Source organism: Lasioglossum baleicum, unplaced genomic scaffold (genome assembly GCF_051020765.1).
Source record: "Lasioglossum baleicum unplaced genomic scaffold, iyLasBale1 scaffold0065, whole genome shotgun sequence".
NCBI lineage: Eukaryota > Metazoa > Arthropoda > Insecta > Hymenoptera > Halictidae > Lasioglossum > Lasioglossum baleicum.
This window is the reverse complement of record NW_027469125.1, coordinates 152,289-168,612: the sequence shown is the minus strand read 5'-3', so window position 1 is coordinate 168,612 and position 16,324 is coordinate 152,289. Positions and strand designations below refer to the sequence as shown.

At 50.0% G+C, this 16,324-nt stretch overlaps 5 protein-coding genes across 5 annotated transcripts; 1 reads left to right on the top strand and 4 right to left on the bottom strand.

Annotated features, from left to right (window-relative positions):
- Positions 1-408: 408 nt before the first annotated feature.
- Positions 409-1,059, bottom strand: LOC143219727 (uncharacterized). Its single transcript, XM_076445604.1, has one exon. It carries the CDS (start codon positions 1,057-1,059, stop codon positions 409-411), a length of 651 nt encoding a protein of 216 aa, XP_076301719.1.
- Positions 1,060-1,384: 325 nt separating this feature from the next.
- On the bottom strand, positions 1,385-3,127 carry LOC143219726 (uncharacterized). The gene is made up of 3 exons (XM_076445603.1): positions 2,590-3,127; positions 1,885-2,491; positions 1,385-1,823 (listed from the first exon to the last, which is right to left on the bottom strand). Exons 1-3 carry the CDS (start codon positions 3,125-3,127, stop codon positions 1,385-1,387), a joined length of 1,584 nt encoding a protein of 527 aa, XP_076301718.1.
- Positions 3,128-8,936: 5,809 nt separating this feature from the next.
- Positions 8,937-11,843, bottom strand: LOC143219725 (uncharacterized). Its single transcript, XM_076445602.1, has one exon. The coding sequence runs from the start codon at positions 11,841-11,843 to the stop codon at positions 8,937-8,939; it is 2,907 nt and encodes a 968-aa protein (XP_076301717.1).
- A 204-nt stretch (positions 11,844-12,047) lies between these two features.
- On the bottom strand, positions 12,048-14,024 carry LOC143219724 (uncharacterized). Its single transcript, XM_076445601.1, has 2 exons — positions 13,014-14,024; positions 12,048-12,941 (listed from the first exon to the last, which is right to left on the bottom strand). The coding sequence occupies exons 1-2, from the start codon at positions 14,022-14,024 to the stop codon at positions 12,048-12,050; spliced, it is 1,905 nt and encodes a 634-aa protein (XP_076301716.1).
- A 652-nt stretch (positions 14,025-14,676) lies between these two features.
- On the top strand, positions 14,677-15,975 carry LOC143219723 (uncharacterized). The gene is made up of 3 exons (XM_076445600.1): positions 14,677-15,056; positions 15,127-15,569; positions 15,674-15,975. Exons 1-3 carry the CDS (start codon positions 14,677-14,679, stop codon positions 15,973-15,975), a joined length of 1,125 nt encoding a protein of 374 aa, XP_076301715.1.
- The last annotated feature ends 349 nt before the right edge of the window (positions 15,976-16,324 follow it).

The following is a 16,324-nucleotide window of genomic DNA, read 5'->3' as shown; positions in this document are numbered from 1 at the left end:
AATGTGCATGGTGTCAATGGACCAAATATCTGGCACGAATATTTTTTCCCGAGGGTCATTTTTTCGGAGTTGTCAAGGTCATCGATGTTTTTTGGTACATAACTACAATTTTTATTTTATTGCATCAGGTAACTGATCGAAAAATACATTCTGATATGTATAATAACATGACCTTGAAATGATCGGCCTGGCGCGCCAACTGTCTATTGGCCGACTGTGGCAACTTGCGTCTAGGTCGCGCTCTGATTGGTCCGTGTTTTTCGTTAATAACTCCTAAACAAAGCCGCGGATAACATTTTTTCAAAGGAAAATGTCGCTTGAAATGGTCTCAGGAACCACCCACTTTTGGGATTTTCACGAATTTTGGGACGCTCTGTATATTTATATATATTTATATATAACCAATACCTATATGGTTTGGGTTTTACTGCTAGGTTCAGGAATAGCCGTTAGGGGAGAATCTATTAGAAAGTGGGCTGGGGTCAAGGCGGTGAGATCGGTAGGCTCATCACTTAACGGAGTAATTGGTCGAGAGTTTAGGCAAGCTTCGATTTGAGTTAATAGAGTCGACATCTCCTCAAAAGTGAGGAGAGTCTCACCTATTACGCGACGGAGATGGTACTTCCCCGACTTGACCGCAGCCTCCCAGATTCCTCCGAAATGCGGAGCAGCAGGAGGGTTGAATATCCAGTTAGTCCCGGATTCAGCTAATGCTTGCCGGGTATTTTTCATCTCGTCATTGGTTGCGTTTAGCATTTGCCGCGACTCTTTATCAGCACCGACAAAGGTCGTGCCGCAATCGCTCCGAATAGAGGCGCAGACTCCGCGACGAGACACAAAGCGACGATAAGCAGCGAGGAAAGCGTCGGAAGAATAATCGGAGACTAACTCGAGATGTACAGAACGGGTTGCGAGACATACAACAACAGCGACGTAGAACTTACGTGTCCGGGCACCACGTCCAGGAGAGAATTTAGTAGTAAAAGGTCCAACATAATCGATGCCAGTATGGTAGAATGGGCGAGTAGATGTCACGCGCGAGGCGGGTAGATCGCTCATTTTTTGATCGGCAGTTTTTGCGCGCCATCCCCAGCATTTTAAACACCCGTGTATTTGTTTTAGAACCGCTCGACGACCGCGCGGGATCCAATACATACGACGTAAATTGTACAGAGTAATTTGAGTTCCGCCATGTAACAATCTCTCATGGAAGTAATTGATGATAAGCGAGGTAACATGGCTTTTTCAGGAATTATGATAGGATGTTTTTCATCATAATCCAGGAGAGAGTGTTTTAGTCGACCGCCAACACGCGAAATCCCCCGCTCATCCAGAAATGGACTGAGTCGAGCGGGAGGACCCCGGAGAGAGGAACGCGACGTTTCTAAGCAAGCAATCTCAGTAGGGAAAAATGTCGCTGCTCGCACCGAACGATAGTGAGTCTCGAGTTGTCAAGTTCTTCGATACGAAGACAAGTATCCTTTAGTGCGGAGGTCAGACACCAAGCAACGGAACGTAAGAGGCCCGTGAAGGACGAGTACTGATTGAGTAATTCCGTCGTTTCGGTGGGAGACGCGACAGCTAAAGTGATATTAAGTACCGTTTTTCGGGGCGTCTTCGTGTTCAAAACTGTCGGATAGTATTCCCTGAACTCAAGGGTAGTGGTGGAGAGGAGGAAAGGTCCCTGCCACCAGAGAGTGTTATTGACCAGGGAGTCCCCGTTTAAACCCCGAGAAGCGGGGTCAGCAGGGTTTTCTTTAGAGCGAATGTGATTCCAAACATCGGGAGGAAAGAGGTTTTGGTAATCCCAGCAATGTGAAGACCTTTTCAAAGGCGTATTCGCTTGAGGAAGCTACGTGCTCAGGTGACAGATGGTCTAGCAACCTTGGGTCATTGGAAGTCCACTTCCTCAAAGTGAAACCGCCCGCCTTGAGAGCGCCAATTAATTGTTTTTGCGTTTCTAGAGTTTCATCAATAGTCGAAGCTCCGAAGAGCACATCGTCCATATAAACATTCAAACGTAGACAAGTGGCAGCCAGCGGAAAGCGACTTTCTTCGTCGAGACTTAGCTGTCGTATAGTGCGCATAGCGAGATAGGGAGCGCAAGCTAAACCATAAGTGACCGTACGAAGCCGATACTCGTTTATTTCCCCGTTCGGATCGCGTCGCCACAAGATGCGTTGAGCGTCCCGATCCTCGTCAGCAAGCCAGATTTGCCAATACATTTTTTTCATATCGGCGGCAAATACGATTGGATAGCAACGCCAGCGTAGCAAAAGATCCGGAATCTCCGGCAACAGATTAGGTCCAGAATGTAGAATGTCGTTTAGGGAGATTCCCGTTGTAGTTTTACTAGAACCATTAAATACGACGCGGAGTTTCGTAGTAGTACTTGACTCTCGAAATACGCCGTGATGCGGCAGATAGTATTTGATGGAATTTTCTCGAATTCCAGTAGCAAGTTCCATGTGATTGAGTTCGAGATACTCGTCTAAGAAAGCGCGGTACCTTCCAGCAAGGCCAGTAGAATTAGTAAAATGTCTCTCACAAGTTTCGTGAGTAAATTAGTAGCTGTTCGTCGAGAGTCACCTAGAAGCGAGTGATCTCTCTTGAGCGGAAGTCGTACAATGTATCGGCCTGTTTGGTCTCGCGCGTGAGTACGAACGAAAGTTTTCTCGCACTCGTCTTCATCCGCGGTCAGCTCAGTAGAGCAGGGAGGAGGATCTACTTCATCCATTGACCAAAACCGTTGTAGCAGAGGGCTGATATCATCGTTGACCGAGCAATGCAGTACGAGACGACGAGTGTTAGAAGGAGAATCTTTGGAATGTGACGGCGGACCAGTAACAATCCAACCTAAAGTAGTAGCTTGAGCGACGGGACAACCCGCAGCACCCTGACGCAAACCTTCGCGAATGATCAGCGCGTAAATATTGGCTCCAAGTAAGAGCTCGATGGGTTGTCGAGAAGTGAATTCCGGGTCAGCCAAATCTAGATTGCCTAGATGAGGCCACGTGCTCGAAACGGCAGTTGTAGGAGGCTCGTGAGAAAATACTCGAGCAAGGATGGCAGCATCTACTGAATATGCAACCGTGGGATCTAGGCGAGATGACACGGTCAAATTCATCCTTCCTCGAGGACGACTTAGGCTGCGCTCACAGTGGCTCCGATATCGCCCGATTCGGCCGACGTCCGACGCATCTGTCTCTTTTTTCGAGCGCGCGAAAAAGAGACACAACGTCGGACGTCGGCCGAATTGGCCGATATCGGAGCCACTGTGAACGGAGCCTTAGCATGGTATCTACCCCCGTCAGTGTTATATTGAACTGTTTACGCGGAATTTTAAAGCGTTACACGATGCTTTCCTTCATCAAGGACACTTCGGCACAAGCTCGATTAAGGCGCGGACAAAAACTCTTTCGCCCGGACGAACCTCTATTCCCACAATAGCAGTAGCCAAAATTAGAGTTTGGTTAAATCGAGTACAATTAACCACTTTGGAGATTTTCGATGGGAGCATGTAATGCAGTATGGTGCTTGCCTACGCAAGTTTGACAACGTTTGTTGGACTGGCAATCGCGTACCTGGTGATTTGACAGACAATTAAACATAGTTCGGCAGCTCCTCTTCTCCCTCCAACGTTGTTTCCCAATGAAGTCTAGTCTCTCCATCCAGACGTTGTACCGTAATGTAGTTTAGCCAATCGCTCCAATGTTCGACTGGACATTTGAGCGCAGCTAACGCCTTAACGACGTTTTGAGTTCCATGGAGTAGTTCTTTGAACTCAGCAGTAGATTCGGTTTTCATAGTAGGCAGCGCCAAGACAACACCGAGTTGGGCGTCGACCAGGACTGGAATATTTTTATACTCTTTTTCGAGTAACTTTTTTTTCCAGGCACGTGGAAAATCATCGTCCGTGACAGGAATATTGTTTAAACGATCGGCAGGGTCCCTCGTAACATTCGTTTTCAAGTAGTGCAGGCGTTCAACGTTGGTTAGGGTAGTGTTGCCAATAACCATCGATCGGAAGAGATCTCGGAAGCTGATCCACTTCGTGTAGTCGCCATCGAAGGGTACGAGGGCAATTTTCGGCAAAGATAGCTTTTTAGTTTGTTGAGGAGCGGAAATGGTGACCTGTTGAACCGTTGTTGGTCCCAGAAATTTCTTCAACTCAGCCTTCTCAGTAACGTAGGCTTCTTCAACCTCGTCGTAGATGTTGTTCGTCACATAGAGGGATTGGAGAAGAGCATCGTCTTCGTTAGCGTGAAGCTTGTCATCGTTAGGCAAAAACTCCAACCAGTATGATTCCAGCAAGTCCAATCTAGCTTCGACGGCATCCCGAGTAATGTTCGCAATTCCTTTTTTTGAGAGTTTCGATGATACGAGATATTCTCGTTCCCAACTTCTCCTGCTTTTTAAGTACAGCATCCATGTTTTTCGAACGAGTGAAAACCGTTGAAAGTCAATGCTGTTGTCTCTCGAGGTCGATTAGGACGTACCGAACCAGCGACCGTTAATTCAAATACCACGAACCGTTCCACTAACCGCTTCAATAGTTTTTCACTAATATCCGGCTCGAAGGACCATTATTTTATGTTAAAAAAGAGTAGGGATTGTGGAAGGGGCGTATAAGAATGAGATCACTGGCACTGGAGTTTTAGTTGCAAAGACAACAGTCAGAATATAATTTATTAAAACACTTATCGAACTACCCAACACCACTTAAACTATCTGAACTAAAGCAAGTTAAATCAATGAAGCAAAGGTTTTAAGCAAGCCAAAAGCATAGCCGAAGACCCACGAAGCGCAATGGTCTTTTTCTTTACCGAGCACCGTTCGTTTCGAGCAAGCAACTCTAACGTTTTAAAGGTAACTGACTTCTCGGGCGATCAGCGGTTTCCTAGAAGTCAGATCGGTGAGGGGAGAGAGGTGAAGACGACCCGATATTGTGGCGAGTTGTTATGAGGATTTGGGTAACCCCGTCACCTCTCTCGTCTCTGGCCCATGCGAGCTCACGTGCCGCCGCTTCGCTCGCGTGATCCAAAACACTCTAACTAATTCTGATCGCATAATCTTTTCATTTTATATAGCCGTCATACAGAATTTGAACCAGTAATGGAAAAATCATGAGATCAGAATTAGTTAGGGTTAGGTGGTGGGGGGCGGAGAGGGCCGCCCGTCAAGCCGGCCCGACCACGCATACGAAAATCCAGAAGTATTCTTTCAAAATTGAAAAAGCTCACCCTATATATATATGGCCAGAGTGAGACCTTGTTTTCTCTCTCACCTCCACAGCGTCAAAATGTAAACAAACGCCGCACCGTGACAGGCTTACGTTGCCACGGAGCGTGCAAGAATACGAAAAATTCAATACAGTATTAGCGATAGTTTTTTTCAAACATCTCGAAAACTAAAAGCGACCCCCCTATATTGGAAAAGGAAAAAGTTGTTAAAAATGTCGAAATCTATAACATATTTAAATTTCATCAAAATCGGAGGACACAGACCTGTTCGCAGTGTAACGGGTCTGGTTTGTCGGTGGCCGGCTTCCTCGCGTTCGTGCTCCTCGGTGCTGAATTGCTCGCCGATCCAGGGTTCTAAACGGCGAGGAGAGTAAACGGCGGGAGAAACGAGATCGGTACGGGATTAAATAATTAACCAGTAAAGTGCCCGTGATATAAAACGTTCGACCGCGGTAATGCTACCTGTAGACGATGTAAGACGGACTCGGAAAGGACAGGAGCAGACTTAGATCACGGCTGTCGCCGTGATCTCCCTACCTAGGCCGGGTTTCCGTGGATCCTTGATGCCGGTGACACACGGATCATTAAAGTCCCTCCGGACAGTCGTTTGGAGAGTCCGATCAAGGTGACGCGCCTTGTCTCGCTCGACCGGCCTCGTGGACGACGCGTCTCACGAGGGTGCAGGGTGACGCATCGTGCTTTGCGACTTTCTAGGCGGTTCTTAGGCGACGTCAAAGGGTGACGCACCATTTCTAGTTCAGCCGATTTCGTGGGCGACGCGCCTCATGAAAGTTACCGGTGACGCATCGGGTAGTTTCGAGGTGGAACACGGTTCTCACCAGTGGAGGTACAGGATACTTGGACAGGAGGTTCTTCGACGAAGTCAAAGGGTGACGCACCGCTTCTCGTTCGCCGGCTCTCGGAGACGACGCGCCTCGCAAAAGTGACCGGTGACGCACCGGGTGTTTCGAGGTGGAGCACGGCTCCCACCAGCGGAACCAGGATACTGGGACAGGAGGTTCTCCGACGAAGTCAAAGGGTGACGCACCGCTTCTTGTTCGTCGGCTGTCGGAGACGACGCACCGGGTGTTTCGAGGTGGAGCACGGCTCTCACCAGCGGAACCAGGATGCAGATTACCAGGAGGTTCGCACGGCGAACGACTCGGAGTCGACGGCGGGTACTTGGACAACGGTTACAGGTAGTATACTCACAGCACTGGAATATCGCACGTGGTGGTTCCTGGATGACTACAGGTAGACTCAGGTGATTTTGATCTGTTCGCGGCGGCTTTTATAGGGATGGTTTGGTGGTAAGGGATGGTGGTGCGGTGCGGTATTTTGGTGATGACGTATATCTTATGGTTGTTAGTTTGGAAATTTGATTTTGGATTCCCGTTGGAATACGACTCTAGGTGCGGGGTACGTGCGGTACAGGCGGTGTTGTTGTGTTGATAGGAAGCCGGTGGTACGTTACTTGATTCGCGTCGTCGTGTATAACCGGTGGAGGTTTGACAGGGGTTTGTTCGTAACAGGCCTACGTTATGTAGGTCTGTTACGGCAATAATTACCCAAATTTTTTCTCATTTCTTTGTTGTTTTTATGTATATGCACTCCTTGATTATCTAAAGATTTATAATGTAGATATTATTCAGTGCAGCGAGTACATTACTTTAAATTATAAAAAATACAAAACTAATTATTAATTTTTTTCGTTTATTATTGAGATCCTTTGAGTACCACCGATTTTTTTTTGTTTAGAACTGGACTTATAATCCAAAAAAGTTTGCGACATTTTTAACTTCCCGATAAATAAGGTCACTGTTTTGTCGCGGAACTGTGGGTTCGTGACTGTTCCGGATCACTGCCCGCGAAGTTAATTTTGGGCAGCTAGTTCAAATGATAGAATGATCGCAAAAGACAATAATTGATTCGCATGAATACGTTAATGGAAGCGTTTCGTCCCGGACCTGCTAGTGGACTCATCAGTAAGGCTGATCTAGCAGGTCCTGCCTTATACGCGCGCAGATGATGACATGAGGATTCGCGTTTGTGTTTGAACGCACGCGAAGGATCTCTACTGATGTGATACGATTCGCGAGGGTTTTCGACCGACGCGATCCCGGTTTGTCGGGTGTCCTGACCACTGGACAACTAATTACCGTGATGCTAACTTTGCACGTGTTATGAACGATTGACAAGACAACGGCTCGTGCGTTGTACTTGTCTACCCGAGGACTGGAGAATGTCACGGCGTTAGAGCGTAAAACTCAACTGAGCGACTTCGTCTTCCAGTCTTAAACTTGATCCAACGAGAGAGCAGTACCGCGTGAAGACCAGTTTTCGTCCGTCGCTGCGCATCTTCGTCCTAATTGGTAATACTCCCACTCCATATGTTCCCTTCCCAATGCACAGCGCATGCGCGCAGCGGCACCGAAGTGACGCCACGTGCTGCAGCGCCGCAAACCGTTTTGTTCGCAGCTATACCGGGTGTGGTTTGTTTTTCGAAATGTGTTTTTGGCGGTAAAACTTTAAAGCGTTACAAGTGATTTCAGGGCATTTAAAATGGAAGAGAAAGTTCCTGGTCCATCCCATATGTCACTACCAAAGAGAAATCCGTCAGGGAAGGTAAGTTCGCATTATAAATATTTATTATGCATGCTCATGCATGGTTTTTGGTTGTGTTTTATTTATTATGCATGATTGGTGTTTGGTTTTGTTTCGGCTTCGACTTTAGATGGAAATGCCGGGGCGCCGGGATCGCCCAGATTTGGGCGCGCGGAGACAAGAGACCGGGAAAATGATACGAACGAGGAAACTCGCGAGAATAGATTGAGTAATTGAAAGTCTTGAAGGTGACAATTCACTTTTATTTGTCGTTCGAGCAAGGCGCGATAATACAAAGAAACTTGGATGCTGGTTACATGTGAGGTATCGCGAGGAATGACTCCTCCGACGCAGGAGGGTCCCTAAATAACCGTCGCGTCGGCCGAGGTGGTGTCACGCGATTGGCGTGGATCGCTCATCGAATCGATTGTTTCGAAATTCAAAGTAAGGTGATTTACGGTCGATGCGAGACGTTACGAACGTTGAAACAATAACAGCGGGCTCAACGCACCGCTGACTCGACGTAAAAACCAAGTGTCGCGCGGTGTTTATCCGTGTCTCGCATCGACCGGTAAACTTCTTACTTTGAATCTCGAACATACCGCCCGCCTCGAAACACAGTTTCGAAACAAAGCACCCCTTTCACGCACGCACTATGACTACGAAGGTCGGGCCTCGCACAGCCGCGAGACTTCACAGTAAAGGGAATGCGTTGTACAATGGTCACTAACGCTAGACCCAGAAGCGCACGCCCGAGAGGCGACTCGCTGTCGCCGGATTCGCTTTATTTGTCGCAACGGTTTCTGAGAAGCGCGATTTTGACGTTGATCGTGGAAACCAATGGGGAGCGCCGCCCGCCGTGACGGGACGCATCAGATCGCATCGTTTGATTCGCGCGTGGGGAGCGAGGGAGACGGGACCCGGAACGAACACGCGCGACGACGGTCGAACGGAGCTGCGTCTATGGGGTGGACGATGCGCTTTGGACGGGTAATAAACATAATTTCACTAAAGGTCGCTTTAGCGTTGCCGTTGCCGTTTTGACGGTGACGACTCGAGTGTGACCGTCGTCGCCGGGATGCAACTGGATTACACGACCAAGTTCCCACTTGCATGGGGGGAGTGTGGGGTTCCTAAGAAGGACGAGTTGCCCTGTGGAGATGGGAGGGTACGGCTTCCGCGCTGTTGCAGGGTGTTTATATAATCGTCCTGCCACAGCCTCCAGAAGCGTTCTGCTGTGTGACGAATTAGCTGCCAACGGGAAAGTCGGTTTTCGCCAATTTCTAGATATGAGGGCTGTGGCGGTACCGTGAGCGTCGATCCCACGAGGAAATGCCCGGGTGTGAGGACCTCGTAGTCGTCGAGGGTATCGGTGAGCGGTGCGAGGGGGCGAGAGTTTAAGCAGGCTTCGATCGCGCAGAGAAGTGTTGAGAACTCTTCGAAAGTTAGCATGCGCTCGCCAAGGATGCGACGGAGGTGATGTTTCACGCTCTTGACCCCCGCCTCCCATAAACCCCCGAAATGCGGCGCCGATGGGGGGATGAAGTGCCACGTCGTGCCATCGGCCGCTGTCTTATTTAAAAAATTCGGATCCCTTACGGCGGCGCGATACGCTGCGGCGAGTTCACGGCACCCGCCTACGAAAGTAGTTCCGTTGTCGGAGTAAACGGCTTCCGGCAGCCCACGGCGGGAGCAAAATCGAAGGTAGGCGTTTAAAAACGCGGGGGTAGAGTAATCGCCGGCTAGCTCCAGATGAATTGCTTTTGTGGCCATGCAGATAAACAATGCGATGTAGGCTTTTCGCGAGGTGATACCGCGACCGGCCGAGGCGCGGACTTGGAAGGGTCCGGCGTAATCTACACCACAGTGTGCGAAACTTCGAGTTGGCGGGGATACGCGGGCTTTAGGTAAATTTCCCATGATTTGCTCGGGAACGGCAGCTCTTTCCCGAACGCATGTGATGCACGAGTGGATGACAGATTTCACAATGTTTCGGGCGCGGAGGAGCCAATAGTTTTGGCGAAGGGTGTGTAACGTGAGTTGCACGCCGCCGTGCAGCGTGCTGACATGGATCTGCTCAACGAGGAGGCGCACGAGGGGATGCGGCGCAAGCAGAATCGGATGCTTTACCCTTTGGGCGAGGGAGGTGTGCTGCAATCGGCCTCCGACCCGAATAATGCCATCCTCGTCGAGGAATGGGCTGAGCGATAATAGAGGGCTCTTCGGCGACGGCGCATGGGCTTGTTGGAGCGCGCGAAGTTCTTCGGGGAATGCCTCGAATTGGAGGCGCTTGATCCAAAAGAGCCTAGCTTGGGAGACGTCCGAGGTCGCGAGCGCCTGACCGGGCTTTTGATTAGTGGTCTCGGAGAAATCCCGACGGCAGAGACGGACGAACTTGATTACATAGGCCGTTACTCGCAGGAGTTTAGGCCATTTAGAGAATCGAGAAGCCAAGTCCCACTCGATTGAGGAGGGGACCGTGTTGTGGTGCACTGGTTTGACTTCCGTTAGATCGTTACTTTCCGGGAGGGGTGCCTGAGATGGCCATGCGGAGGCGTCGAGTTCGAGCCATTTCGGTCCGTGCCACCACAGCTGATGTTTGAGGAGATCGTCGCTCAGGAGACCGCGGGAACTGCAGTCGGCTGGATTGTCGGCGGTAGGCACATGCCGCCACTCTGCTTTTGGAAGTCGAGTCTGGATATCCGCGACGCGATTGGCCACATAAGTTTTCCACTTGGACGGGTGCGAATATAGCCATGCTAGCACGACGGTTGAATCCGTCCAACAGAAACACGAGGCGCTGGTGTTCGGAAGCGACGAAAGGACGAATGTCATGAGACGCGCCAAGAGCGCGGCTGCTCGCAGCTCGAGACGCGGAACTGTCACAGGGGTGAGGGGCGCGACCTTGGACTTGCCTGCGAGTAGTGATAGGGTGATTTGGCCTGTCGTGGAGATGCACCGAGCATAGATGACGGCGGCGTATGCTATGTTGGATGCGTCCGCGAATCCATGAAACTCGATGTGAGAGTTGGACGGAGAGTAGCCGGTCCATCGAGGAATTTGTACTTGAGTGAGCGACGGTAGGCGAGTATAGATCGCGGTCCAGCGATCGAGTGCGGGGCCGGATATCGGAGTGTCCCACTCGATTCGAAGGCGCCATAGGTCCTGAATGAGAATCTTGGCGGAAATGATGGCAGGGGTGACCCAGCCCAAAGGATCATAGAGTTTCGCGATCGTAGATAGAATCGTCCGTTTCGTGGAGGGGGGTGTATCGGAAATCAAGACTTGGAATTGGAAAGCGTCGCGAGACGGATTCCAACTTACTCCTAGAATTTTGACCTCATCGTCGGGTGCGAGGAATTTCGAACACGCAAGGCCGTGATCCGCCGGATCCATATCGGTGAGGAGTTCGGGATGGTTGCTTGCCCATTTCCGGAGTCTTAAACGACCGCGTTGCAATAAACCATTTAGCTGATCGCGAGATCGGCGTAGAGAAGGGATATCGTCGCCGCCGAATAATACGTCATCGACGTAAATGTTAGATCGTAGGATGGGACGAGCTAGGGGAAATTGAGAGCCTTCGTCCTCGCTGAGTTGCTGTAATACTCGAAGGGCGAGGAACGGAGCGCAGGTCATTCCGTAAGTGACGGTTAGCAGCTGGTAGGGGTTGGGCTCGTCGCTGGGGAATTCTTCCCAAAAAATCCTCTGATAGTCGAGGTCGCGGGCATCAATGAGGATTTGGCGATACATCTTCGCGATATCGGCGGTGTAGACGTACCGAAAATTACGCCACCGAAGTAGGACGGAGGACAGATCAGCTTGTAACTTGGGACCGGGTAACAGATGGTCATTGAGGGAGGTTCCGTTCGAGCTAATGCTGGACGCGTTGAACACAACGCGGAGGTGCGTCGTCGCGCTGCCTTCGCGAAACACAGGGTGATGGGGTAAATAAACAGATTGCGTCGACGACGGGGAAGAAGGGGGTGCGCGACGCATATGGCCGAGTTTCTCGTACTCGTGAAGAAACGCTTGATATTCCGAGGCGAGGGTGGGCTGCCGGTGGAATTTTCTCTGCAGCGAGCGGTGGATTTGTTCCGCTAAAGGGCGTGATTTCCCGATATTTATGGGAGGTCCAGTTCGGAACGGAAGACGAACCACGTACCGACCGTCGGCAGTGCGGGTGGTGTGCGCGCGGAAGTGTTACTCGCACTGTTCTTCGTCCGGGGTAAGGAGAGCGCGACGGGGAATCTCTTCAAGTTCCCAAAATCGTTTGAGCTCGTGGGAGAGAGTGTCGTCGTGAATGCAATGGTGCATTGTGATGGTGGAGCAATCGAGAGGTTGACTACGGGTCGCGCTGGAGGTAGCTGCCTCTAGTGCCTGATACGCGATGGGTCCGGAAATGACCCACCCAAATACCGTTTCTTGCGCTACTGGTAGTCCGTGGGGACCTTTACGCACGCCGTGAAGGATTAAGCTGTGGTAGACGTCCGCGCCCAGAAGGAGGTGAATTTCGGCCCGGCTTGACGGATCGGGGTCGGCCCATTCTAAGTTTGCGAGGTGCGCTAGAGCTTGGGAATCTCGGATACGTTTCGGCGCGTATGTTGAAAGCGCAGGGAGCACGAGCGCGATGGTTGATATTGCGGGAGTCGCGGACGATCGGTGAGCAACTTGGAGCTGCACAGCGTGACACACGGTGCCGGCGTGGATGCCACCGACAGCCGAGATCGAGGTGGTGACGCGGGTGCGTTTCGCACGCAGAAGATGCGCCATCGCTTCCGTGATAAAGCTGGTTTCGGAGCCTTGGTCAATCAGGGCTCGGATGGTCACGCAACGACCGGACGGAACGCTTATCTTGACGAGGGCGGTGGCTAACAATACCGTGGTGCTCGGTTCCGCGATGGTGGACACGAGGTGAGCGTTCGCCTCAGAATTCACGGCCGAAGGGGGAGTAGGGTTTTCCGCCGGTATCTCGTCTTCGTGTAGGAGCGAATGGTGTCGTCGGTGACACAGGCGACACGAAAACTTGCTAGTACAATCCCGACTGAGATGCGCATGGCTTAGACAGTTGAAGCAGCGCTTGAATTTATGTACGAGCTAGCGACGGTCGCGAGGGTTTTTCGCAGCGAATTTCGGGCATGCACTAAAGAAATGAGGAGCTTGACACACTGGACACGGTGGAGATGGTCGCTTGATCGCGGTGACGGCATGCACATGCGACGTATCGTCGATCGATTCGGTGGTCGCGACAGGGTGCATCGAGGAGTTAGAGGACACACTCTCCGCGAATTCTCCAAGTCCACGCACGCGGGAGTCGATGAAATTGGACAACGTGTCGAAGGACGGAGGCGTGACATCGTCGCTGATTTTTAATTTCCAAGCCCGTCGCGTTGTGTCGTCTAACTTCTGGGATACTAGATGGACAAGAATATCGTTCCAGAGATCTTCCGGCTTCCGGTTGAGATTCTGGAGCGACGCGCGGATGATGCAGACACTGTCGCGAAGTGCGAGGAGGTCGTCTGCCGAGTCGCGAGAAAGTGCGGGAATATCGTACAATTTTTGAAGGTGGGCGGTTACAAGACGTCGCGGATTTTGGTAGCGCGTGGTCAAGGTCGCCCATGCAATTTGAAAGTTATTTTCGGTGACGGGAATCTGTTTAATATAGGCGAGCGCTTTACCCGTGAGAGAAGAGAGAATGTAGTGGAGGCGCGATACATCGTGAAGCGTGTCGTTCTTAATTATGAGAGATATGAAACGGTCGCGAAACGATTCCCAGTCCGCGTACTGGCCATTGAATTCGGGCAAGTCGAGACGGGGAAGTTGATCGGCCGGTACCGCCATTGAAACTTCGGCGCTAGGGTTTGAGGTGGGACTTACTGTGGCGCTGGTCAAGTTGTCGAGCAGAGTCGTCATGAAGGACAAGGTCTCCAAATAGGTTTCCTCCGTTTGCTCGAACTGGTCCTCAGAAAAGTATGGGATCTGGGCCTGGTCCGCTGACGACGCGGCAGCGCGAAGGCGCGCGTTGACTGCATCGAACTTCCGCCACTGCTCCTGGAGATGGACGATTCTCGTTCTCAGCGTCGTTTTGGTCCACTTTTCCTTCCCCAGCTTCCGGAGGTTGGCCAGGGCGTTGTCGATGCCTCGTTTCGTTTGGAGCTGACCCGCGAGTGCGTCCGCCATGGTCGAGAATCTTGCAGGTCGCGAGATACTCCCAGTTCTCTTTTCCGCGATCCGGCTCGAAGGACCAATGTTTCGGCTTCGACTTTAGATGGAAATGCCGGGGCGCCGGGATCGCCCAGATTTGGGCGCGCGGAGACAAGAGACCGGGAAAATGATACGAACGAGGAAACTCGCGAGAATAGATTGAGTAATTGAAAGTCTTGAAGGTGACAATTCACTTTTATTTGTCGTTCGAGCAAGGCGCGATAATACAAAGAAACTTGGATGCTGGTTACATGTGAGGTATCGCGAGGAATGACTCCTCCGACGCAGGAGGGTCCCTAAATAGCCGTCGCTTCGGCCGAGGTGGTGTCACGCGATTGGCTTGGATCGCTTATCGAATCGATTGTTTCGAGATTCAAAGTAAGGTGATTTACGGTCGATGCGAGACGTTACGAACGTTGAAACAATAACAGCGGGCTCTACGCACCGCTGACTCGACGTAAAAACCAAGTGTCGCGCGGTGTTTATCCGTGTCTCGCATCGACCGGTAAACTTCTTACTTTGAATCTCGAACAGGTTTTGTGTTTCTTTTTCTATTCAGTTTGTGCTATCTGCTCAAAAGCAGATGCTGGCAAATCTGTAAAAGCATGTTAATACAGTGAACCCAGGCATGACATACAAGTCTATCGTCCAATCCCTTTCTAAGCAGACAGGAATTGGACGGGATACTGTATGCAAAACTCTGGCGGAGTATAAATCAACAGGAAACGTGACATTGCCAAATCAGAAGAAGCAACGACTTAGCATATTGGAGAAGACATCGGAAGAAGACCTCATAGCTATAAGGAGGAAGGTGCATAGCTTTTGGTTGAATCGGGAGATTCCAACGTTGAACAAGATTCTACACGCTATCAACAACGATGAAGAACTTCCTTCGTTCAAGAAGTCAACACTCCACACGCTTCTGAAATGTATGGAGTTTAAATACATTGTGAGGAAGCGCAACAGTGCCCTAATTGATGAACCCCGTATTGTATATTGGCGGCAACAGTAAGTAACAATCAACATACATTCAAAAATGTTTTTTACACTATTGTACACTATACAATTTACATTGTAGGTACATCGAAAGAATAAGGACCCTACGTGCAGAAGGATGCCCCATCTATTACCTCGATGAAACATGGATCAACGCCGGGGACTGCAAGAGGAGATTGTGGGTGGATACGAGTGTCAGCTGCCCAAGGAACGCCGAAGAAAGGGGCTTATCGATAGGAATTCCTGCTCCCACCGGAAGAGGTAAGCGCCTAATTATTTTGCACGTCGGGTCAGCAGACGGATTTGTACCTGGGGCCCACCTTTGTTTCGAGTCGAAGAAAGACTCTGCTGATTATCATCATGAGATGAACGGGGACACATTTTTTGAGTGGTTCTGCAAACTTTTGCCCATGCTGCGAGATGGGGCAGTTATTGTTATGGACAATGCGCCATGCCATAGCGTGAGAAAGGACAAGTATCCAACAAAGAGTTGGACAAGGGATCGAATAATCACGTGGCTCGAGGGTAAGGGGAACAGGTGAATCCACGGAACGTCAAAGTTCAATTATTAGCTTTAGTTGATAAATATCGGCAGCCCAACATCTTCGTCATTGATGAATATGCCACAGAACATGGATGTACCGTGGTACGCCTTCCCCCTTACCACTGCGAGCTAAACCCCATTGAGCTTGCATGGGCAAAAGTTAAGGAATTTATCCGAACGCGGAATACGACATACAAGTTAGCAGATGTCCGCGAACTTGTACACGAAGCCATCGAAAATGTGTCCACCGAGAATTGGCAAAATTTCATTCGCCACGCAATAAAGGAGGGAGACAGGCTCCACGAACTCGACCATATTACTGATTCCGTGTTGGAAAAAAATGGCGAGTTGTTGGAGACGTCTGATGACTTGGACATCGACATGTAAATTCTTTATAAATAATTTGTAAATAAGTGTGTATATTTAATTTAATGTAATGTAATGTAATTTAATGTAATTTAATGTAATTTAATGTAATTTAATGTAATGTAATGTAATGTAATTTAATGTAATGTAATGTAATTTAATTTATAATATTTATGTAGGGTTGGGACTGGGTAACGGTCTAACTCAGCTTTAATCGTATAAAAATGAATTTAATAAATACTAAAATGCGAGTACAATGGGTTCGAACCACACAGTTCGATCATCGGCGAAAGACTGTCGTCTCGTTCGTCCTTTCGAACGTTGCTCTGCCGTTGCGTTTTGCATTTGTTCTTCGACGTTCGCTTGTCGC

Coding starts and splice junctions, on each gene's coding strand:
- LOC143219727 (XM_076445604.1), bottom strand. CDS start 1,059: ATGAGCGATCTACCCGCCTCGCGCGTGACATCTACTCGCCCATTCTAC.
- LOC143219726 (XM_076445603.1), bottom strand. CDS start 3,127: ATGAATTTGACCGTGTCATCTCGCCTAGATCCCACGGTTGCATATTCA. Junction 2,492..2,589: donor GAGAGATCACTCGCTTCTAG/GTGACTCTCGAC, acceptor GCGCTTTCTTAG/ACGAGTATCTCGAACTCAAT. Junction 1,824..1,884: donor TGGACTTCCAATGACCCAAG/GTTGCTAGACCA, acceptor GCCTTTGAAAAG/GTCTTCACATTGCTGGGATT.
- LOC143219725 (XM_076445602.1), bottom strand. CDS start 11,843: ATGCGTCGCGCACCCCCTTCTTCCCCGTCGTCGACGCAATCTGTTTAT.
- LOC143219724 (XM_076445601.1), bottom strand. CDS start 14,024: ATGGCGGACGCACTCGCGGGTCAGCTCCAAACGAAACGAGGCATCGAC. Junction 12,942..13,013: donor GACCATCTCCACCGTGTCCA/GTGTGTCAAGCT, acceptor GACCGTCGCTAG/CTCGTACATAAATTCAAGCG.
- LOC143219723 (XM_076445600.1), top strand. CDS start 14,677: ATGACATACAAGTCTATCGTCCAATCCCTTTCTAAGCAGACAGGAATT. Junction 15,057..15,126: donor ATTGTATATTGGCGGCAACA/GTAAGTAACAAT, acceptor TTTACATTGTAG/GTACATCGAAAGAATAAGGA. Junction 15,570..15,673: donor AATAATCACGTGGCTCGAGG/GTAAGGGGAACA, acceptor AATATGCCACAG/AACATGGATGTACCGTGGTA.